General features: G+C 36.5%; 1 protein-coding gene across 1 annotated transcript in view; it reads left to right on the forward strand.

Annotated features, from left to right (window-relative positions):
• The window catches only part of Adamts6 (ADAM metallopeptidase with thrombospondin type 1 motif 6), a 268080-nt gene that overhangs the window by 119672 nt on the left and 122877 nt on the right, over nucleotides 1-25531 (forward strand). Inside the window, exons 10-11 of the mRNA XM_055601955.1 lie at nucleotides 2759-2900; nucleotides 21801-21908. Coding sequence (XP_055457930.1) covers nucleotides 2759-2900; nucleotides 21801-21908 — 250 coding nt within the window. The remainder of the gene's footprint in view (nucleotides 1-2758; nucleotides 2901-21800; nucleotides 21909-25531) is intronic.

The raw sequence follows: 25531 nt of genomic DNA on the forward strand, positions 1-25531 counted from the left end.
CACACACACACACACACACACACACACACACACACACACACACACACGGGATACAGAGAAAGAAAACTCTTCAGATTCATGTTCTTTGCTTTCTGTGTCTGTATCTGTGCTATTTCAGAATGGTAGTTCATATTGTTCTTCTTAAGAGTCATTTAATAATAATTATGTTGTATAGATTTTACTTACTTGAAAGTGGCAAAATGGCTACTTTTGTGGTGGACAGATTTTACTAACATAATACAACAAAACATTTGCAGTGTTTAGCCTCATTAAGAATTAAAATGCAAAAATTGTCCCATTCCTCAAATACGCTCACCAGAGTTTTGCTGTGTCCCCACATGTGGCTGTTAGGACAGTGCTCTGCATACACACAGTGAGAGAATGGAGGATGGACAGTCCTATCAGTTGCACAGATGCATCCTTTACCTGAGGTGATACAGACAGAGCTGGCACATTTCAAAAGACCTTTGTTGATGCGGTGTTTCTAAACACAGGCTCATTTTTAATATGTACATTTGGCTTTCTTTTATGTTTTATCTCATTAAACGTTTTAATATTCTGTAAAATGCACTGGATGAGGAGAACTGGTCCTGTCTAGCTATTTAATTAAATATTTATTAATACAAAAGAAATAGGTGCTTCCAGAGAAATGAAATACGAATAATAAGCTTTGGGGACCAACTTTCTCAAGAGTTCTGGCCATAGGTCCCAATCATGCCTGGCACTGTTGGCTCAGAAGGCACTTGCTGTGCTCATCTGATCTATTTTTTTAAAAAAGATTATGAACCATTGGCTAGAAGATTATTGTACCTCAAAACAAGAGCATTAAAGGAAATAAGTATTTTTGCCACTTCCTAACGTAAGCCAATTTTACCATTAGGAAAGTGTTACTTCCTCTATGATCTATCTTTAAATTGTCCTCTTGTGTGTCATATAGTTCTACCTCTGAAGTTTTGAGTTTAAATTTGTATATTTCTGAAAGTCACTATATATAATATTTGTAATGGGTTCTGTAGTGGTGCCAATTAGGTAATTATTTCTTATATTTTTTGTGTGCTACTGATAAATATTTAAAACTTACGAGGTCTTTTATATAAATGATTCAGTATATATTTTTCTGTTGATTTACAGTCGGATTTACTTATTTTATAGCATACTCAATTCTTTTCATATTAGAATTTTATTGTAAATGAAGATGGAACTTATATTTTGGAAAAAAATAAAATTAATCCTCAAATTCAGTCATCCCACAAATATTCTATATTATCAAAATAGTCATTTTTTTGCTTTCATACTACTAAATATGCTTCCCTTGTCATTAACTTCAATATGTATTTGAAATTACTTGTAGGATCTTACTTGACTGAAGTAATATCATAATATCAAAAGTGCTATTTTAATTCATCCAATTTAACAATAGATGTGCTTGCTGAGGTACCTGAAAGTATCTAAACTTAAAGGAAACAAGTGTTGGGTATTGCAAGGCTGAGGAGTGACGGTTAAAATGGCAAAGCCCTTCTGTGTCGCTGTAGGGTTACTGTCCCATTATTGTTTTCTTTGAAAATTAATAAAGAGGAACATCCAGCAGAGAGGACAGTCTTGTGTCCCTTTGGTCTGGGTCACCTTAAGAAGAGTGCATTTCAGGTTGTAAACACACTAATGTGCTGCTGTGTAAACATACATTTTATGTAACAAGTTAACGTTCGCCTTTTAAGAAAATGAAAATCTCGCAGGTAAATTTGAAACTCAGTGTTTTATATTATTCTTCTCTGTTTGTAAATGAATTTTGTGCTGTCCTAAATAACAGTTGAGGAACTTCAACTTGTGAAGTTATTTTCCTTTGGCAAAGTGAATGGAAAAGATTTGGGGAAAAAAAGCAAAAGTGTTGGCACAATGGACAGGAATGTTGGAAAAAATTTTTAAGTGTTGGCATAGGAATTCTTTAAAAATTCTAACTCACATGTGAAATGAAAGTAAAAAAGCATCTGTCCTATTTTATGCGCACTGAATAAATAAAAATGAACAATTATATTTAGCAAAGACGAAAGCTTTTTAAACTAAGGTATTCTGTCTGGCTTTTGGCAACCTTTATGTTATTTGTTCCACTGAATTAAAATATTATGTTTTAGTGAAGGCATACTTTGTAAAGCAGAAATTATGTAGAAAAGAGAACATTCCCTTTTTCTAGTTCTGATGACCCTAGATGAAATATGAAATCTTTGAAAGATTAAACATTTCTAGTGTGTGTGAGCGAGAACTTTGGACCTTAGCCTCACCTGTCATTCAGCCCATTAACTAGTGACATGTCTTACCATAGCACCTTGTGTTCTGTCTAAGGGTGAAGTATATAAATTAAGTCTTCAAGAGTACAACTATAATTATTTTTGTTTAATTTTCCACAATTCATGTTTTTTATTCTACTACCAGATGTGGTTATATTTTCAATGAAAACAAACAAGAAACTTAGAGCAATATGAAATTCTGTTTTGATTCCGTCTGAACTAGTTTAAATCAGTGTTTTAAAGGCCAACATGACATTTGCAGATTGTTGTTTGAGATGCTTCCATTGTGTTTTCTGGTGGAGAAAAATAATTTGGAGCTCTTATTCAGGTGTCTATTTTGCTATATGATTGTTAGAAGAATGTGTTGTTTTCATTTGTCAAATTATTCAAACATTGATCTAAACATATGGTTTCATAATTGTGAATGAAATAGTCTACAGAGTGCCTAATTCCTTTTGATCCTTTATGTTGTACAGTTCAGGCCGTGGCACTTGCCTTGATAATGAGCCTCCCAAGCGTGACTTTCTTTACCCAGCTGTGGCCCCAGGTCAGGTGTATGATGCTGACGAGCAATGTCGTTTCCAGTATGGAGCAACATCCCGCCAATGCAAATACGGGGTAAGAGTTCTTAATCCCTACGTTCAGCCATTTATAAACATTCTCTGATGATACATGTCCAGGGGGAGTAATGATGAACTTAGTTTGCCTTTGAAGTGTTATTAATTTATATAATGTTTTAACACTGATTTTTCTGATATCATATGCATAATATCTATTTTAAATATTTGAATAATACTAAATTAACATGATTCACATTTTTGTTAAGGAAGCAAACAGAATTTTAGTAAATTATCATGCATTTTTTTTTTAATCTTGAGCTCATGATGTGTTTTAAAAAATATTTTAGTTTTAAGAGACCTCTCTACTGCCTTTTCTTGGCACTCATAACTGTGCTAAAGGGCATTTTTCACTGGCTTCTTGCCTTTACTTTAATTCATTCTAGTTAGAACCGAGTCATCCCAAGTTTTTTCACCCACTGCACACTTTCCAACACAACAACCAAGAAGGAACAAGGTAACATTAGCCCAAATAACAAGAAAAAAAGAAAATAGCCATGGGAAAAATTGTAGGCGTCATGCTTTTCTTTTCATGTTTGCTTTAAAAAGTCACAGTACCATATTAGAAATTATTAAGAAGTTCTTCTTAAAATTCATAAATATTTTGTATTTAATGCAGGAATGTGTGTAATGAAAAAAATAGGATTCTAAAATGTCAATCTGTGTGCCAAAAAATATTTAGGCTTACAAAACAAATCTAAAGGCTTGGTTCTTAGTATGGTATGAACAGATAATTTGAGTTCCTAAAAAAGGATAACAGTACAGGAATTAATTTTACCATAGGTATTATTAGACTATCTACTCACTGTACTTTACCTGTTACTCCTCATGGGCATGGTACAATAGGAGACAGTTAAAACAGTTTTTTTCTGGATGACAAATGTATTTTTATTCTTGATAGACCTTGACAGTACTTTCAAGATTGTGTATGATTATTTGGGTATGGTAAGCCCCATACAAAACTTTGATTTTTCCTGTTTCTTTCTTAAGTCTTAGTTTTGAATGGACCTAATTTCTTTATTCTTAAGTTGTTGTTTTTTTTCTAAGAGAAAATCACTCAAGCATTAATCAGTCATTACTCAGTGATCAACTGAGATTCGTGATGCTGTGCAGCACCACTCTCAGTGTGTCTCATTTTTCTGTTAGCTAGTGAGATAGTTTACATTTTACTTTGAATTTTGAAACCATGTTTGAACTCCATCCATAAGCTTCTATGGTAGATAACTTATACTACTATTACTACTACCTGTGGGATTTGTTGATACTACTACTACATTTATGTGATTTGTGGATCTTTTTGATGAACAAATTAATTTAAAAATTGATATGCCTTTCCTTACTTAATCTGGAAATCTCACTCATTCCAGGCTGATAGAAATAAGATTCATACTAATTTTAAAACTTTATTTTCTGCTTTTTGATTCTGTGTTATGCTTAGGTATACTTCTGTAACCAAAATAAAGTAAAATCAGAATGCTTGGTGAAGACATTAGCATTTATAAACATAGTTTCTTATGTTTTGTCATACACCCTTTTTACTTTATTTTGCAGCAAAATGCTGGTTTCAGTAATTCATATACTACATGTATTTCTTACATTCTTTTTATATTCTATTATAAATTTCCAGTTAGGATTCTTTATCTCTTGTAGATTCTTTAAAATTTCTCCTACCTCTTGAACTTGTATCTAAAAATTTATGTTCATATAATTGTTATGCCAATTTACACTGATATTTTTATTTATAAAGATTTTTAAATTAAATTTTTATTTTTTTACATTAATTACATTTTATTCGCTTTGTATCCCAGCCGTAACCACCTCCTTCATTCCCTCCCAATCCTACCCTCCCTCCCTCTTCTCCTCCCAAACCCCTTTCCAAGTCCACTGATAGGGGAGGCCCTCCTCTCCTTCCTTTTGACCCTAGCTTATCAGGTCTCATCAGGACTAACTACAATGTCTTCCTCTGTGGCCTGGCAAGGCTGCTCCTCCCTCACTGATTTTTTAAAAATTTTTATTAATTACAGTTTATTCATTTTGTATCCCCTGTGTGCCTCCCTCCCCATTCCCCTCCCAATCCTACCCTTTCTCTTCCCCACCCATGTCCCTCTCCCAGTCTACTGATAAGGGAGGTCCTCCTCCCCTTCTCTCTGATCCTAGTCTATAAGGTCTCTCTCATCAGGAGTGGCTGCATTGTCTTCTTCTATGGCCTGGCAAGGCTGTTCCCCCCTCAGGAGAAGGTGATCAAAGAGCAGGCCAATCAATTTCTGTCAGAGACAGTCCCTGTCCCCATTACTATGGAAGCCACTTGGATACTGAACTGCCATAGACTACCTCTGTGCAGAGGTTCCAGGCCATCTGCATGAGTCGTCCTTGGCTGGAGTATCAGTTTCAGAAAAGACCCATGTGCCCAGACTTTCTGGATCTGTCACTGTCCTTGTGGAGCTCCTGTCCTCTCCAGGTCTTACTTACTTACTTACTTACTTACTTACTTACTTACTTACTTACTCCCACTTCTTTCATAAGATTCCCTACCCTACGCTCTGCCCAAAATTTGGCTATGAGTCTCAGCATCTCCCTCGATACCCTACAGGGTAGAGCCTTTCAGAGGCCCTCTATGGTAAGCTCCTGTCCTGTTCCCTGTTTTCTCCCTCCTCTGATGTCCATCCTCTTTGCCTTTCTGAATGGGTATTGAGCATCTTCGCCAGAGTCCTCCTCCCTGGTTAGCTTCCTTAGGTGTACAGATTTTAGTATGTTTATCCTATATTCTATGTCTGATATCCACTGATGAGTGAGTACATACCCTGTGTTTCTTTCTGCTTCTGGGATACCTCACTCAGGATGATCTTTTCTAGTTCCCACTATTTACCTGCAAATTTCATGATTTCCTTGCTTTTTTATCACTGAGTAATATTCTATTGTATAGATGTACCACAATTTCTGTATCCAGCCTCAAATGAGGGGAAACTGAAAAGCTTCTGTAAAGCAAAGGACACTGTTATCAAAACAAAATAACAGCCTACAGACTGGGAAAGGATCTTCACCAACCCTATATCTGACAGAGGGTTAATATCCAGTATATATAAAGAACTCAAGAAGTTAAGCAGCAACAAATCAAGTAATCCAATTTAAAAAAAAAATGGGGTACAGAGCTAAACAGAATTATCTATAGAGGAAAATCGAATGGCAGAGAAACACTTAAAGAAGTGTTCAACGTCCTTAGTCATCAGGGAAATGCAAATCAAAACGACCTTGAGATTTCACCTTACACCCATCAGAATGGCTAAGATGAATAACTCAAGTGACAACACATGCTGGAGAGGATGTGGAGAAAGGGGAACCCTCTTCTACTGCTGGTAGGAATGTAAACTTATACAACCACTTTGGAAATCAATCTGGTGCTTTTTCAGACAATGAGGAATAGCACTTCCTCAAGATCCAGATATACCACTCCTAGGCATATATCCAAAAGACGCTCAAGTATACAACAAGGATATCTGCTCAACCATGTTTGTAGTAGCTTTACTTGTAATAGCCAGAAGCTGGAAACAGTCCAGATGTCCCTCACTGATTTTTAACAATTCTTTTTTAAGCTTTTTAAAAATTTATATTTTATTAATTACAGTTTATTCACTCTGTATCCCAGCTGTAGTCTCCTTCCTCATTCCCTCCCAACCCCACCCTCATTCCCTCTTCTCATCCCATGCCTCTCTCCCCAAGTCCACTGATAGAGGAGGTCCTCCTCCCCTTCTATCTGCCTCTCACTTATCAGCCCTCATCAGGACTGGCTGCATTTCTTCCTCTGTGTCCTGGTAAGGTTGCCCTCACTCAATTCTTAATACTACTCTGGAAATCACTTGACTCCTTGAAGTGTGCTCAATGAGGTTGCTGAAGGGTAGCTAGTGTAGCATGCTAAGGTGAGCCCTAAACACAGTGATGTGTGACCAGGAGAAGAGTTGTCTTGAAATGATTCCTATTTTGATTCAGGGAAGATTTTAAACAATTATAGAATGATTCATAACTGTTACAGTGATAGCTTTTTTCATCTCTTTCCCTCTGGTCATTATGTAGTCATTGAGAACTTTCCAATGCTCAGCTCCCATACTTTGTTACTGAATTCTTAGTTTATGCATTCAGTTATATACATGCTAATCATAGTTGGGTATTTTATTTGGTGCATGGTTTTTCACCATTATCATTACATATTATCTATTTTTGTTTTCAAATTATCCATGAAGTCTAGCAGGATAGAAAATATAATAGATATAAATACAAAGAACAGAATAGCACAGAATAATATATAGGTTGATATATTTGCATAATATAGTAATCTATAAGTGATGTGCAATGATATATAACTGATATAGAGTACCATTTTCTGAGGTACTTCAGACTGCACTGTTAAAATTTATAATGACTAATATTTTATAAATGAGAAAACTACCAGTAAAGTATGTGATTTGTGCATTCCAAGATTAAAAACATGTTAAGATTTGAGTCTGTTATCTGTGTTTCTTCTAGGTAGAGTAATTTTATTAATAAAATAAAGATTGTAGATGTGTTATATTTTAGAGAAAACTTGTTTATATTTTAGAGAAAACTTGTCTATATGAAAACTAAACAAGTTTTCATAAGGTAATATCTTATTTCTGATAAGTAAAATTCCCATAACTCTCCATCTTATTCCTGTCTTTTGGAAGAGAAGTAATCCCTAAAATTACTGTTTGGGGACATACACTCTCAGATGTCTGAAATACCAAATTGTGAGGTCTTAGAATGATGACATTTCTTTCTACCACCACCACCATCATCATTGATAGCATTTCATGTAGCTCAGGCTGACCTTGAACTTCTGCTGAGCCTCCTACCTGTTGCTCTCAGTTACTGGGTTTATAAGCATGTTGCATTATACCCAGCATATGTGGTGCTGGGGAGCAAACTCAGCCTTTCGTAGACCAAAAAGGTACTCTGCTAATTAAACTATATCCGTAGTCTCATTTTATGTTACTAAAAGTAGTTAGGGGACAGCTACATGTTTTATTCAATGAGTACAGGCCAAGCCTGAGGACCTGGGTTTAATCTTGGAATTTGCCTGGTGGAAGGAAAGAACTAACTCCTGAAAGTTGTCCTCTGAGCTGCCTACCTGTCTTTAAATGTGTGTGTATGAAATGCAGTATATAAAGCGATATCATTACAGTATCATCTTCATACATCTGCCAACTCTGACTCTAAGGATGCCCTAAGTACTTGAAAAAGGGGCATTGCAAAGAAAACAACAGAACCATTGTCTCCAGAATTTTTCTTTCTTTTTTTTTTTTGTTTTTTGCTCATTCAACGCAAAAAAAAAAAAAACAACTCCATTAACACTCTGTAGAATCTCTTATGCCACTCTTCCAGTTCTCACTTTTCTTTCATTTTCAGTATTTTTTAATTTTAAAATAATCATGAAACTAAACTGGCAGAAAGCATATTGCAATAATAATGTTTAAGCATAGAAAGGGATTCGCTTATAGGATTATCTGATATATGTGGGTGATCCTTTTTGGCTGCTCTCCAAACAACATAGATTAGGGCTTTTCAGACTTTTTCTTCCTTCTGTCACTTTAAATCATATCTAAACCATATTTTTCAGATAACAGTTAATAATTTCATGTAGACTATTAGTCTACATGAATTATATACCTAGTATATAATTCACTATTAATTGTGAAGGGATGAGCATTCATCTACAGGTAGATTTAAGCCACACAAATTTTGTAGGTACTATAGCTTTTATTAATTTGTGGATAACTCTTATTATAAGTGAATATTTTCATTATTTATATGGATCTGTTTCATAATTCTCAGTAGTATGCTATAAATTCTAACTACTTATTTTAATATAGAACTGAATGATGTTCTTTCAGTAGCCAAGATATTCTCATCCATAAATGAGAACATATTATCTAGCACATGATATCACAATGCAACATGTTTTTAAGAGAGTAGTTTAAATTAAATATATATATATATATATATATATATATATATATATATATATATATATTCACCATTCAGTATTACCTGTCATGTCAAGTTGACCATCAATAAATTTTACTCATTCTTAGAAAACTTTTTCAGTGAATAACACCCTAATTGTTCTTGTAAACTTCAGAAAGCAAGAGCATATGATATGATTCCATGTACCTTTCATGTGCCGGGCATATGGTAGACATTCAATTAGTATTTCCATTTCTTCTGTGAATATCTGTCATTTGTGGTTCTATTCCTTAGCAGCTGCTACACTGGTAGCAGAAGATGAACCTTCTGTGCTTTAAGAGCATGGGAAGATTCCAAGTCACACATGGGCTCAACTTCACCTTTAACTCTAGGCAAGAGTTTGTTTGAGGAGGGGACAGGAGCTCCACAGCGGGAACAACAGAGCCAAAAAAAATCTGGGCACAGGGGTCTTTTCTGAAACTGATACTCCAACCAAGGACCATGCATGGAGATAACCTAGAATGCCTGCACAGATGTAGCCCACGGCAGTTTAGTGTCCAAGTGGGCTTCTTAGTAAGAGGAACAGGGGCTCTCTCTGAAACAAATTCAGTAGCTGGCTCTTTGATCACCTCCCCCTGAGGGGGGAGCAGCCTTATCAGGCCACAGAGGAAGACAATGCAGCCAGTCCTGATGAGACCTGATAGGCTGCGGTCAGATAGAAGGGGAGGAGGACCTCTCCTATCAATGGACTTGGCAAGGGGCATGGGAGAAGAGGGTGGAAGGGTGGGATTGGGAAGGGACGAGGGAGGAGGTTACAGCTGGGATACAAAATGAGGAAGTTGTAAGTAATCATAAAAAATAAATTTATTTTTAAAAAAGAATTTCTCTTTAGACAGGCCTGTTGCTCGTTGTTCATCCTCTACACAAAAGTTTCTCCCAGTAATTCTGGTTCACACCATGTTATTAGATTTCATAATTGTTTAACTTATTTGATTACTTGTTAGTTAAATGATGCCTTCCTTAATAACCTTACCTCAACTTATTCTTTTTTTGTTTGTTTGCTTTGTTTTCAAGACAGGGTTTCTCTGGGTAGCCTTGGCTGTCCTAGATTTCCTTTGCAGACCAGGTTGGCCTCAAACTCACAGAACTCCTCCTTCTGCCTTTGCCTTGTTGAGTGCAGGGATTACAGGCATGTGCCACTGCACCTGACTACTTATTTATGTTTATACATTCATTTGCATAAGTCATATAATTTTTCCTTTTTTTCTTTAGTATGTATTACTTTCTAATATATTTATTTTCATTTTATTTACTGCTACCTATCCTATATAATTTTCACTCATACAGTTCCCTGCTCATTTTAGAGGTTTGCAACAACATTCTTGCTAGTTATGCATTTCTCCCATAGAGCAGGACTTAGGTTCAATAAGGAAGCAGGTGTTTTCGTTCAGAAAAGTCATGCTGTATCACACTGGAGCTTATCTTGCCTGGCAAATTACTATTTTTTGCACAGTAGGTTCTTAAGTGGGATCATGCCTTTTGATGATTGTGGATGACTTTTCTACCCTCCCCCCAAAAAAAACAAAAACAACTTGTGTAGCATCTTCCAGCATTGTGAATTATAGCCAGCAGGGAGGCTTCCTGCTCAGTTCTAACTTGATTTTTATGTATTCTGTATCCAAAGTGTTTGTTGTCTTCAGCAACAGGGTCTTACTGCCTACAGACTACAGTTTTTAATACTTTCATACCTTATCCCTTTTGATTTTTACTTTATCACTACAAATTAATCATGAAATTTGCAGGCAAATGGTGAGACCTAGAAAAGATCATCCTGAGTGAAATATCCCAGAAGGAGAAAGACAAACACGGTATATACTCACTTATATAGACCTATAAGATATGATAAACATAATGAAATCTATACACCTAAAAAAGATAATCAAGAGAGCGGACATGGGGTATGATTATCAATCCTCGTTTTGAAAGACAGATGGGATGCACATTAAACATTGACAGGAGTCTACTGAGCGCATTTGAAAAACTCTAACTAGCAGTGTTCTCAAAGCAAAGACTCATGACCAAACCTTTGGCAGAGTACAGGGAATCATAAGAAAGAAGGGGAGTTAGTATGATGAGGAAAGGATAGGAGCTCCACAAGGACCAAACATATCTGGGCACAGGGTCTTTTCTGAGACTGACATGCAACCAAGGACCATGTATGAATGTAACCTAGAACCTCTGCTCAGATGTAGCCTGTGGTAACTCAGTAACCAATTGGTTTCCCATAGTGAGGGGAACAAGGACTATTTCTAACAGGAACTCAATGACTGGCTCTTTGGCCTCCCCACCCCCCAAGGGAGGAGCAGTCCTGTTAGGCCACAGAGGAGAGCTTTGCAGCCAGTCCTGAAGATACCTGATAAAACAGGATCGGATGAATGGGGAGGAGGTTCCCCCTATCAGTGGACTTGGCAAGGGGCACGGTGGAGATGAGGGAGGGAGGGAGGGACTGGGAGGGAATGAGGGATCGGGACACGGCTGGGATACAGAGTTAATAAAATGTAACTGATAAGAAAAAAATAAAATTAAAAAAAAAGAATCAGTTATATAATTGCAAGTGTGCTTCATTAGTATTTTTTAATAGGTTCGCTCTCAAGTTTCAAATATTAAATATGTATGGTTGTACTGAGAAAAATAGAATTGTTTCTCTTAGATATCTTAAGGTGGCAAAAATATTGAGCAGTCAGCAAAGATTGATATGGATTTATGTAGTAATGGACACTGAAATATTTTAGTATCTTGATGGCCTTTAGAATCCAGACATATATATTTACTTGACATATAATTATTAGGTTGCTTTGAAGTTTCAAGACAAACCCTAGTTCCAGAGTCCTATGTAGGTTAAAGGTTAGCACTTTTTACATTCACTGTGGATCTTCTAAGTTTCTTTCTCTTTTTATAACTATTTAGTTATCTTCTAAAAATACCTTCAAATTAGTGATTATTGTTTTAAATTTAATTCCATTTATATATATATATATTTTTTACAATTTATTCACTTTCTATCCCTGCTACAGTCCCCTCCCTCATCTCTTCCCAGTCTCCCCTACCCTCTCTTTGCTCCCTCTATGCCCTTTCCCTAGTTCCCTGATAGGGAGGACCTCCTGCCCTTCTATCTGCCCCTAGCTTATCAGTTCTCATCAAAGCTGGCTTCATCATCTTCCTCTGTGGCCTGGCAAGGCTGCAACTCCCAGGGGAAGGTGATCAAAGAGCCAGCCACTGAGTTCAAGTCAGAGACAGCCCCTGTGCCCCTTACTAGGAAACCCACTTGGAAACTGAGAGGACAATGGGCTTCTTTTGAACGGGGGTCTAGGTCCTCTCCATGCATGGTCATTGGTTGGAGTATCAGTCACTGCGGCCCGCTTCTATAGGACTATAGATTTTATTATGTTTATCCTATATTATATGACTAATATCCACTTAAAAGTGAGTATATATCACATGTGTCTTTCTGCTTCTGGGTTACCTCACCAAGGATAATCTTTTCTATTTCCCACCATTTGCCTGCAAATTTCAGGATTTCCTTTTTTTTTAATTGCTAAGTAGTTTTCCATTGTGTAAATGTACCAAACTTTCTATCCATTCCTTCCAAAAGCAAGCTACATATTCAATGCAATTATAATCAAAATACCAACACAACATATTTTTTAAAGACACTGAAAGAACAATTTCAACTTCATATGGAAAAGCAACCCAGAATTGCTAAAACAATCCTGTACAATAAAAGATCTTCTGGAGGTATCTCCATCCCAGATCTCAAGCTGAGCAACATTAATAAAAACTGCATGGTACTGGCATAGAAACAGAATGGTGGGTGGATCAATGGAATCAAATAGAAGACCTAGAAATAAACCCACACACCTAAGGATAATTGATTTTTGACAAAGAAGCCAAAACCATACAATGGAAAAAGATAGCATCTTCAACAAATGGTGCTAGTCTAACTGGATTTCTACATGTAGAAAAATGCAAATAGATCCATATGTACCAAGCTGCACAAAACTAAAGTCTAAGTGGATCAAAGACCTCAGGATAAAACCAGATACACTAAATCTGTTAGGAGAAAAAGTGAGGAAGAGCCTTGACCTTATTGGCACAGGAGACAACATCCTGAACAGAACACCAACAGCACAGGCTCTAAGATCAACAATTTATAAATGGGACCTCATGAAACTGAAAAGCTTCTGTAAAGCAAAGGACACTGTCATCAGAACAAAATGACAGCCTACAGACTGGGAAAAGTTCTTCACCAACTATATATCTGACAGAGGTCTAATATCCAGAATATATAAAGAACTGAAGAGGTTAAACACCAACAAACCAAGTAATACAATTTAAAAATGGGGTACGGAACTCAGCAGAGAATTCTCAATAGAGGAATATCTAATGGAAGAGAAACACTTAAAGAAATGCTCATTGTTCTTAGTCATTTTTGAAATGTAAATCAAAACGACCCTGAGAATTCACCTCACACCCATCAGAATGCCTAAGATTAATAACTCAAGTGACAACACATGCTGGAGAGGATGTGGAGAAAGGGGAGCCCTCCTCCACTGCTGGTGGGATGGGAATGTAACGTTGTACAACCACTTTCGAAATCAATCTTGCTCTTTCTCAGGAAATTAGGAATAGTGCTTCCTCAAGATCTAGTTATACCACTCTGAGGCATATACCTAAAAGATGCCCCACCATTCACTTAGGACATTTGCTCACCTATGTTCATAGCAGCTTTATTTGTAATAGCCAGAATCTGGAAACAACCTAGATGTCCCTCAATAGAGGAATAGATACAGAATGTGTGGTAAATTAGTAATTATTTAACTAGAATTTCTAAATCATGTTTGTTTTGTTCCCTTTCAAAAATCTTTCATTTAAATTGTCTACTTAATAGGATTAAGCTCTTTAAGGACTTAGTGAAAATGCCGTAACTTTGTTTTGTTTAGATCCCTAGACCTAGACTAGACCATAGAGTTAGTATATGTAGGTTTTCAATTTCCTTTTGCTGATGCTCCTTACTGACCTTCTCAGGGCTTTGCTCTCTTCATTGACCATCTTTGTTGCAAACAGATGATGAGAATGCTACTGAATAGGATAATGAGGGTGCTGAGACTATTGTACAATTACTACCAAGCACCCACCATGGCATAAACTAAGGTTCAGGTTTCCCTCAAACTGGAAAATTATTCATTGTCTCTGATTATGATTTCAAGGTAGCAGGCAAGCTTTCTCATAATTAGAAAAAGGTCATATATAAAACCTAAAAGATATCGTGAAAATTCTATAGAAAGAGCTTCCTGTATTGTAAATTTCATAGTAAATTTCTTGGTAGCTTCATTTCTGGAATCTACATTATATTGAAGTCATGAGCGCAGGTGAAGAAACAGTGGAAAAAGATATCTTTCGTATTTTTAAAGATAAGTTTATTGAGTTCACTGCAAGAGGACTAGGGGATGGGCAGTAACCAGATTACTACCCTCCTTATGTTAATTTTTAAAATACAGGTTGATAAGTGGGTTCAGGTCTCAGTTTTTATTAAAGTGACCTCTATTCATACAAATGTCCTTACAGACCTACATCTCTAAGAAGGAAGTGTGACGTGCTGCTTTGATTAGTCACAAAGGACTAGCAGATTGGGATGTTGGAGGGAAATGCCAGCAGGGATTTAGTTGAGCGAATGTTTTTGTGGGTGAAAAATAACTTGCTTGAGAAATTGGAGCACTAGTTTGTAGCTCACGAGAGAACAAAGCAAAAAATCTTTTATCAACTGTCTGATAGAGAGTAAATACATTAACTTGAAAGCTGATTGAAAAACTCAGAGTATGTGACAGAAACAAATATGTTTGACTATACGTCTGTAACCCAGTAGCTATAGCATGGTAGAAGATAAAAACATAATAGTGATGATAGAGTGAATATGAGTAATAAACAACACAAGGAAATTGTCCAACATCAAGCCAATCACCATTGCCTCAAGAGAACAAGATATGAAAACTACAGAAAGGGAAGAAACATACAGTTAAAAAGAAAATATAATAGGTATAATGAGGAGTAATATAGAGGCATATTAAAGGAGCCAACAGTCAAAGAAAGAAAAGTAGAAATTCCCAGAGCATGAATCTGAAGTAGATTTAAAAAACAAAACCACAGGCACAGCAGAGAAAAAGCACTAAAACGAATCTTCAAAATTTTGAAAGCAAATAAAATGACTTTCAAAATACAGCATTAGACTAACAGGTTATCACAATCTCTGCAAACACTGAGGTGATTAATGTCAGCTTAGAAGTGTATGTTCAATTAAAATACTTAAAATGAGGATAAATAAAGCAGGTTCAAAAATAAGGAAAATCATTGTTTTGTTAATTACTAAAGTATATAGTAAAAAAGAAAATGTATTTATGGCACTCGCAAGCATACAAGTACATCTAAATAAACATTAACACATTATGGACTGTTGGTGTTGGACAAAATTTTAGGTTTTTGTAAGCAAGAATTTTTTTTTTTCTCTCAAAATTAGCAGAATAAGGTAGGGTAGTCAACTTTTAATTTTTTCAGAGGACTGGTTTGTAAATCAGACTTTAAGCACATTGATTCTGCCTTCTACCTTGTAGTCTCTAATTAACATCAACAAAGTAAAAAGAATTAAACTTAAGAAATAATGATGGATATATGCCTAGGGGTGGTATAGCTGGATCTTGAGGAAGCGCTATTCCTAATTGTCTGAGATAGCACCAGACTTATTTCCAAAGTAGTTGTACAAGTTTACATTCCCACCAGCAGTGGAGGAGGGATCCCCTTTCTCCACATCCTCTCCAGCATGTGTTGTCACTTGAGTTTTTGATCTTAGCCATTCTGATGGGTGCAAGGTGAAATCTCAGGGTTGTTTTGATTTGCATCTCCCTGATGACTAAGGATGTCGAGCATTTCTTTAAGTGTTTCTCTGCCATTCTATATTCCTCTACAGAGAATTCTCTGTTTAGCTCTGTACCCCATTTTTTAATTGGATTACTTGATTTGTTGCTTTTTAACTTCTTTAGTTCTTTATATATTCTGGATATTAGCCCTATGTCAGATATAGGGTTGATGAAGATTCTTTGTTCAACCATGTTCATAGCAGCTTTATTCGTATTGGCCAGAACCTGGAAACAAACCAGATGTCCATCAATGGAGGAATGGATAAAAGAAATTGTGGTACATTTACACAATGAAATACTACTCAGCAATTAAAAACAAGGAAATCATGAAATTTGCAAACAAATGGTGGGAACTAGAAAAGATCATCCTGAGTGAGGTATCTCAGAAGCAGAAAGACAAACACGGTATATACTCAATTATAAGTGGATACTAGACATAGAATATAGGATAAACATACTAAAATCTGTACACCAAGGAAGCTAATCAGGGAGGAGGACTCTGGCGAAGATGCTCAATCCCCATTCAGAAAGGCAAAGAGGATGGACATCAGAGGAGGGAGAAAACAGGGAACAGGACAGGAGCCTACCACAGAGGGCCTCTGAAAAGCTCTACCCTGCAGGGTATCGGGGCAGATGCTGAGACTCATGGCCAAACTTTGGACAGAGTACAGGCAATCTTATGAAAGGTTAAAGGAAGTGGCTGCCCTTGCAGAGAACCCAGGGTTCATCCCCAGCATCTACACAGAGTCTCACAACTGTCTTTAACTCCAGTTTCTAGGGATGTGATGCCTTTTTCTGGCCTCTGTGGGCACTATGCAAAGAAGTGATACACTGATACACATGTAGGAAAGAAAGTGTCATGACATGCTGACTGTATTGATACTGTTCTTCTAGTTTTATCAGAAAAATTAAAAGCATCAGTTTCCCTCTGTTGGAGGTTGGTCTAATGCTAATTACTGGCCCTGCAGATCTGGTTACTGCCTGCAGGATACTCCCATCCTTGTTTGTGTACACCTGCCTAAGACATACCTGACTAAACAGCCTATTCCTGGGCAGAGCAGAATGGAGTAGGTATGGCTAGGGTTCTGGGCTTTTGAGGACAATCATGCAAAACAGACAGACTGGACAAGAGGAAGAAGGAGGAGGCCACCATGGGTTAGCATGGAGAAAAAAAGGCCACTTGTGCCTGGAGAAAAGACTCCAATGATGGCGTGGAAAGGCCCAGATAAAGAATAAAAGCAAGTACTGTGGGTTATAGATGACAGGTAGTCCAATTTAGGAGGATTAAGTTAGATGGCATTGGAAGAGGACTGGGAGATGGATAGTGAGGATATTGAGACAGTGTAAATGAAATATCTGCCTGGCCCAAGGTAAATAAGGCAATTATAAATCTAACAGGTGTCTGTGTCTGATTATTTGTGATAGCAGGTTAGATAATATTGCCATGATAATCTTAGGACTAATAATAAATAATATATAGCCCAACACCTTTCTGTTATTAACAACACCCTGGTCTTTGTGATTCTATGTGAAAGCATTTGTTCATTATGCTAATATTATGTCTCATGTGGTAGATTCCCAGTAAAAAATGTTTGGAAGGGAAAAGGGAATATTCTGTCACTATTTTTTTTATTACTAGGTGATCTTTTTTCTGATTATAGTTGACCCCATGAAATTAAAGATCGATCTCAAATTTCACTCTTGTGCACTATTACTTAACATGAATGTCTCTTAGAGGAGCTGTTGATAACTTCTTTCCCCTTCCTTAAACCTGAGGACCAGCAGAGCACCAGACTTCCTTGAGTTTTCCCAAAGTGCAATTTAAGGTGCTATAGGAAATCCTAGCACAGAGGCAATGATTTACCCAAATTAATTGTAATAAATTTGAGCTTCTGTCAGCAATGATGAACACATGTGAGAAAAGTGTTGCTCCTGAGCTAAGCTGAGGGAAAACCATTATTCCTGCCCACTAACTGCACCTATCACTATGTATTTCACTTAGGAAAAGTAATTTGACAAGTATGGTCTTTGTTATATAGAACTTTCTCAAGAGATACAAAACTTTCAGCCTGCGGTTAACTTCATTAAAGCTTGAAACCTTCATGAAAGTGTTTATTCAACAATTAATATTCTTGTGTAAAGGAAACTGGTCCATCGTAAATATGTTTCCCATATTCTAGAACTTTTTACTTGGTATGAAATGAACTGTTGTATTTTGACCTATCTTCCTACATTCAATATTAATGTTCTTTCTTACTCAAGATGAAATGCCAATTTTGAATTGTGTTGGGAAAGCATTCAGAGATCTCTGTGACTACTGTATAGTTTCCAGTGTAGATCTGCAGCCCTTTATGTAGTCGTGTGGGATAAGCTAATTCCCTAGCAAAATGCCAATCTTCAGGAAGCCGCTAACCATAACAAGCTCCTGATTGATGCAGAAATTTGTCTTTCAAACATTGAAGAAAGCTATACTGTCATTCTTGACATGACAGCTATGAAGAAAAGTACCTTAATCATCTGCCACTTTGGGTAGAGAGTTTCAAAAGGTGCTTTTAGAAAATAACATTTCTATAGCACAACTAAATTGTATGGATGCCCTTAGTATTATCTGGAAATAGATAGTATTATCTACTATCTTCAATAGTAGAATTCACATTGTATAGTTATGTTTAAAGTACATTTTAACCTTCTTTTACATTTGTCTAAAGTAAGACTTAGATCTAACAAAAAGTAAAATATTAGTAGTCTAGTACAGAGATAAATTTATGCATTAACTTTTTTCACATTTTAAATATATTTTTCTATTAAATGTGTCTCTGTGAACTTGTCTGAATCTTGAATATTTGTTTGTTTGTTTATTTATTTATTACAACTTATTCATTTTGTACCCTGGCTTAGCCCCTCCCTTGTCTCCTACCAGTCCCACCCACTCTTCCTTTTCTCCCCCTATGCCCCTTCCCTAGCCCACTGATAGGGGAGGTCCTCCTCCTCTTTTATCTGATCCTAGCCTATCAGGTCTCATCAGGGCTTTTTTACATATAGGTCAGTATTTTAAAACCTTTAGTAGCAGTACTATTACTTTGAAAATATTAAACTAAAAAATGTATTGAAAATACATTGTAAAAACAAGGAAGTATTTTTTATTGAGTTTCATTTTAAAATGAGCATTTTAGGTTGATATTATGAACCCCAGGATTCTCTTCTAATGTTTTTGTTTAGCTTGCTAGTTTCTCAGTAGAGTTTAAAACTTTTAAGTGTATTTAATTTTTAAATTCAGTTTTTATTTTGTGTGTATAAGTGTTTTGCTTGTGTGTATGTCTGTGCACCATGTGCATGCCTGGTGCCCATGAAGGCCAGAGGGCCTTGGATTCCTTAGAACTGGAGTTACAGATGGATCTGATCTACCATGTATGTGCTGGGAACCAAACTCAAGTCTTTTGCAAGAGCAGCCTGTGCTGTTAATTACTGAGCCATCTCTCTAGCCCCCAATTTTTCAGTATTTTAAAGCCTAATGTAGATTGTAAGTTCCCTCCTGACTGGTAGAGGACATCCTTAATGGGAATCCAAAGAGAGCTCCTGCAGTGTGCTAAAGTGTCCTGTGGGCATCTCCACTGGTAGACTCATCAGTTTCCATACTTCACTGCTTTACTTCTCAACTGTGTCTATGTCTCATGACATGAAAATGTCATTAATAGCAGTGTTTTATGAAAGTTTACCTGTCATTGTGATAAACTATTTGGTAAACTGAAAATAACATTTCTAGATAATTCTTAGACATACAAAATTTAGAAATGACTCCAAATAAAATGTACTTCATTTTTCTTTAAATTTACATGTTACATTTCTATCTACTCTACAGTGTGTATGTCTGTCTCTGTCTCTCTCTCGCCTCCCCAGTATAGTATCAGTTTTTTTTAAATCTTTTATTTTTTTTTATTAATTACACTTTATTCATTTTGCATCCCCCCATGAGCCCCTCCCTCCTCCCCCGCCGATCCCACCCTCCCTCCCCTCTCTGCATGCATGCCACTCCCCAAGTCCACTGATAGGGGAGGTCCTCCTCTCCTTCCTTCTGATCCCAGTCTATCCGTTCCCATCAAAAGTGGCTGCATTGTCCTCTACCATGGCCTGGTAAGGCTGCTCCCCCCTCAGGGGGAAGTGATCAACGAGCAGGCCAATCAGATTATGTCAGAGGCAGTCCCTCTTCCCATCACCATGGAACCCACTTGGACACTGAACTGCCATGGGCTACACCTGTGCAGGGGTTCCAGGTCATCTCCACAAATAGTCCTTGGTTGGAGTATGAGTCTCTGGGAAGTTCCCTGTGTTCAAACTATCTTGTTCTGTTGCTCTGCTTGTGGAGTTCCCGTTCCCTCCAGCTCTTACTATTTCCCACTTCTTACATAAAATTCCATTCACTCTGCCCATCAGTTGGCCATCAGGCTCAGCATCTGCTTTGACAGTCTATACTGCAGAAGCTTTCAGAGGCCCTCTGTGGCAGGTTTCAAGGTTTTTTACTGTTTTCTTCTGGCTTTCAGAGGCCCTCTGTAGCGGGTTCCGAGGTTGTTTCCTATTTTCGTTTTCTTCTGATGTACATCCTCTTTGCCTTTCAGGATGGGGATTGAACATTTTAGTTAGGGTCCTCTCTTTTGCTTAGTTTGTTTAGATGTACAGCTTTTAGTGGGTTTATTCTATATTGTATGTTTATATGAGTGAGTATATACCGTGAGTGTCTTTTTGCTTCTGGGTCAACTCACTCAGGATGATCCTTTCCAGGTCCCACCATTTACCTGCAAATTTCATGATTTCCTTATTTTTCATTGCTGAGTAATACTCCATTGTATAGATGTACCACAGTTTCTGCATCCATTCTTCAGTTGAGGGGCATCTGGGTTGTTTCCAGCTTCTGGCTATTACAAATAAAGCTGCTACAAACATGGTTGAGCAAATGTCCTTGTTGTGTACTTGCGCCTCTTTTGGGTATATGCCTAGGAGTGGTATGGCTGGATCTTGAGGAAGCGCTATTCCTAGTTGTCTGAGAAAGCGCCAGATTGATTTCCAGAGTGGTTGTACCAGTTTACATTCCCACCAGCAGTGGAGAAGGGTTCCCCTTTCTCCACAACCTCTCCAGCATGTGTTGTCCCTTGAGATTTTCATCTTGGCCATTCTGATGGGTGTAAGGTGAAATCTCAGGGTTGTTTTGATTTGCATTTCCCTAATGGCTAATGAGGTTGAGCATTTCTTTAAGTGCTTCTCTGCCATTCGATATTCCTCTGCAGAGAATTCTCTCTTTAGCTCTGTTCCCCATTTTTTAAGTGGATTACTTGGTTTGTTGCTTTTCAGCTTGTTTAGTTCTTTATATATATTGGATATGAGTCCTCTGTCAGATAGAGGGTTGGTGATGATTCTTTCCCAATCTGTAGGCAGTCGCTTTGTTTTGATGACGGTGTCCTTTGCTTTACAGAAGCTTTTCAATTTCATGAGGTCCCATTTATTGATTGTTGCTCTTAGAGCCTGTGCTGTTGGTGTTCTGTTCAGGAAGTTTTCTAGTATCAGTTTTTAAAAATTATTTTTATTTGAATGTTGTCTGAGGAATTATGTGCCTGATGATGCTTTATTAGTAATTGCTAAATTTGTGCTACTATATGCTTCTAAGCACAAAAAAACAAATTTCTTTTATACATAATTTTTTTCTTCCATATTAATGAAAGGTCTTTATACTAAAAGATCCCTAGTGGTATTAAATAATAAGTCACACTTTATCTTCTGAAACAAAAATTAAACCAAACTTAAATTATCCCGCTGAATGAGTTAACTAGCCTCTGAAAGAACTTCCCCCTACATCCTCTTTCAGTAGCAGCACATGATACTGCATGACTATGCCTATGCTCTATGTAAGAAATATACATGATTTTACCCTCTATTCCTCATCAACTTGCTTTTGCCTTCTTTCCTAGGAAGTGTGTAGAGAGCTCTGGTGCCTCAGCAAAAGCAATCGCTGTGTCACCAACAGTATTCCAGCCGCTGAGGGGACACTATGTCAGACTGGGAATATTGAGAAAGGAGTAAGTACAAGTGATTTGTTAGCTGTTTGACACATAGCTTAAACTATCAATTTTTGCTGCTGATGCCCACATACTAGAAATCAGTATTAATTAAGAGAAGCATACAGAACACCAAATAGCCAATACAAGAAACATCAGTAATAACAATGATGATGATGATGATGATGATGAAAAGATCACAAATTTGAAAGGTATAAGGGGAGGATACTTGGAAGGGTTAAAGGAAGGAAATGCAAAGGGGAAATTTATAATATAATGCAAAGGGGAAACTTATTTATAATATCAAAAATTTAAACAATTTAATTAAAAAATAATATGAAAAATATGTACTTTGAAATGATATGTTTCTAAGTGGTAATTGCCTTATTTCATATCAACAAATATGCCTACTTATGAAATTAATAGCAGCTAACTTTTCTGTGTCAGTTTGGTATAAAAGAACAGTAATTAAATTTATTAAACATGAAAATTATAGCTAGATAATCTTAGCTTTTATTAATCTGATTTAAGAAACATCTTCTCTAATGATTGTTTATGTAGGGTTGGGGATGTAGCTGAAATGTTAGAGCATTTTCCTAAAATGTATGAAGGTCTGGGCTCAATCTTCAGCCCCACAGAAAAAAATAGAAGACTTGTTTAAACAGATAAAAAAAAAAATAGTTCTATCCTGCTCCTAAAATTCTCTGGAATTGTTATATACATAAATTCTAGAATTTATTCTATGGACTGAATTTATAACTAATACTTGTCATCTCTTCTCTGTTCGGCCTTCTTCCATGTGAGCTGGGATACTTTTAACAAAGATCACAATGAATTTCAGCTTGCAGTGGGATATTTAAATAAAAAGAATGAGAGTTTTGGGGCAGCTGTCACAGTTTATTAATTCTTGCTGACGGCTTCATTCAGGACCCATGACCTAGTGCCATGTTGATGGCTTTTCCATGCTGAGTTTGGAAATGTTGGTAAATTATGCTAAATATAAGAATTGGTAAGGCCATTTTTAAAGGACTAGGGATTTTTTTTCAAATTTTATAAGTAGCCAATAAAAATACAGAGACATTCATACCCTACAAAATTCTTTCTTTCTTTCTTTTACACTGAAGTAATAGAAAATATTAGGAACCAATTCTTGAAACAACAGTCTAGGTTTATTTTGGACCTGCCAGTCCTTGTCAAGGACAAGTAGCAATTTACATCCATCTGCAAAGAAATGTACAAATGAAGGAGGAAGCCGCAAATGGGAATCTGTTGCTTTATTAGCAGTTCACTGATTGACTGTTCTTTTCTCGGCCTGGCCTGAATTACTATTTATCTTCTAGAACAGCACTGTCAGTAGACCTGATGGGCTTTTATTTTACTTTATTTCTTAAGCAGAAAAATAATTTTCCTTAAATATCCATGATCTAAAGATGTAACTCAGTGACAGAATACTTGTCTAGTATTCATAAGGCTTGGGTTTGACCCCCAGCACTACAAAAAAAGGCAGGGAATAAACATCCCAGAGCCTTCCCACAAATATTTTAGAAGTTATATAATCACTCCAAATATTAACAATTATATTATGAGCAGTGGCTATTTAAACATACATGGCTCAATGTCACTAATCAGTTATGTGGCAAAAGTATCTTAGTATCTTTTTGTGCTGTGCTTGATAGCAGGCCCTAAGCTATCATGTTATAGAACTATATGCATATATGTGATAAAGACTGAATATCTCTTAGAAATTACAAACTTGGAGGACACTCAAAAACATTTGCAAAGTAAAAGTGACAATATTGAATTTGAGTTTAAGTAAATAGTTAGAATTATTCTTAAGGACAAATAAAAATAAGCAGAGATAAGACAATGTTAATAAAATAGGGAAAACATACATTTGATTCCTGAAGGTTTGCATTCTGTTTGTTTTGTTTTTCAAAAACAGGGTTTCTTTGTGTAGCCTTGGCTATTCTGGAATTAACTCTGTAGACCAGGTTGGCCTTGAACTTACAGAGGTCTGCCTGCCTCTGTTTCCCAAGTGCTGGGATTAAAGGTGTGTGCCACCACCACCCAGCTATATCTTACATTCTTAATTTGGTAGACTTTCAGATCCCTAAACCCTTTCTTCAAATGAATTCTACATAATTTTAGTATATGCATTCAAAGTGAGAAATGCTCTGGCTTTAGTGCTCTTTGTTGGGAGCTTCTTGCCTGTCTTCCCAGACCTTACCAGCTCATGACATTCCTCCACAGGCTAACTTGAACTCCACAAAAAACTACTTAAGAATGCTTGTGAATTAAGATGCCAATTTTATTCACAACACAACAGTATACTGTCAGATTTTCAATATGGTGGCTCTCATCACCTAGAGCTAATATAGAAAGCAAATCTTAGTCATTTTCCCAGAAGCATAGAAGATGGATAATTTTAGGAATGGTACTGTTAAACCTTAAAATAAAGGACCTATGACGAGAAAACTAAATGTAGATTCCTAGAAGGACAATAATAGAAACCCATTTAGGATACCTTCAAAGTGTCCACAAAAAAAGAATTTATTAAGTGTGATGGCATTATTTGTGAGACATAAGAAATGTGGGTTCTAAGCTAGCCTGGGCAATTTACTGAGACCCTATTCAATATAAAATTTAAAAGTGAGTGTATGCTGAGGATATCCCAATGAAATGAACTCTTTACTTGGTATGTATGAAGTACATGGCAAGTATCAAACACACATGCTTGCACACACATACACAAACTTTGATTTTTTATAATTTTTATTTTTTATATTAATTACAGGTTATTTACTTTGTATCCCAGCCGTAGCCCCCTTCCTCATTCCCTCCCAAACCTACCCTCCCTTCTTTATCTCTTCCCTGCCCCCCTCCTCTCCTTCTATCTGACCCTAGTTTATTAGGTCTCATCAGGACTGGCTGTGGCCTAGCAAGGCTGCTCCTCCCTCTGGAGGGAGGAAAGGTCAAAGAGCCCGCCACTGAGTTCATGTCAGAGACAGTCCCTGTTCCCCTTACTAGGAAATGCACTTAGATGCTAAGCTGCCATGGGCTACGTCTGAGCAGGGGTTCTAGGTTATCTCCATGCATGGTCCTTGGTTGGAGAATCAACAAACTTTGAATTTTAAAGAAAGATTTTAGAGGACTAAATTAACCTGAATTTTAAAATGAAACAAAAAGCAAAGATAAGTGGGCTAAATACTTTTTTTTCACTCATTGATTATATTTACTATTTATTTCTATGAATTTTTATTAAAAGTTGAATATGTTTACTGTTGCTAAATACAAATTTTATACCTAAAGTTTTTATTTAAGAGTTAAATGTTTATTTGGAAATTAAATGAGTACTCAGAACTCAGAATTTTGACTCAGAAAAAGAAAAGCCATACAAAATCCTAGTGGCAAAATTAAAGTGGAAATTTTAATTGACCTGATCAACCTTATGGTTAGTCTAAACTAGCCATGTAAATATAGGTGACATTCCCAATAATACTAATGGCAATGACACAATTTTAAAAGTAATTTTAAGTAATTATAAGTAATTAAAAGTAATTATACTATGCCATTTTTCTGTTGAGAAAAACCCCAAAGAAGCAGGTACTGTTTTAACATCACTTTACAGATGAAGAAACACTGAA

This window comes from Psammomys obesus, unplaced genomic scaffold (assembly GCF_907164565.1).
Source record: "Psammomys obesus unplaced genomic scaffold, mPsaObe1.curated_primary_1811, whole genome shotgun sequence".
NCBI classification, from domain to species: domain Eukaryota; kingdom Metazoa; phylum Chordata; class Mammalia; order Rodentia; family Muridae; genus Psammomys; species Psammomys obesus.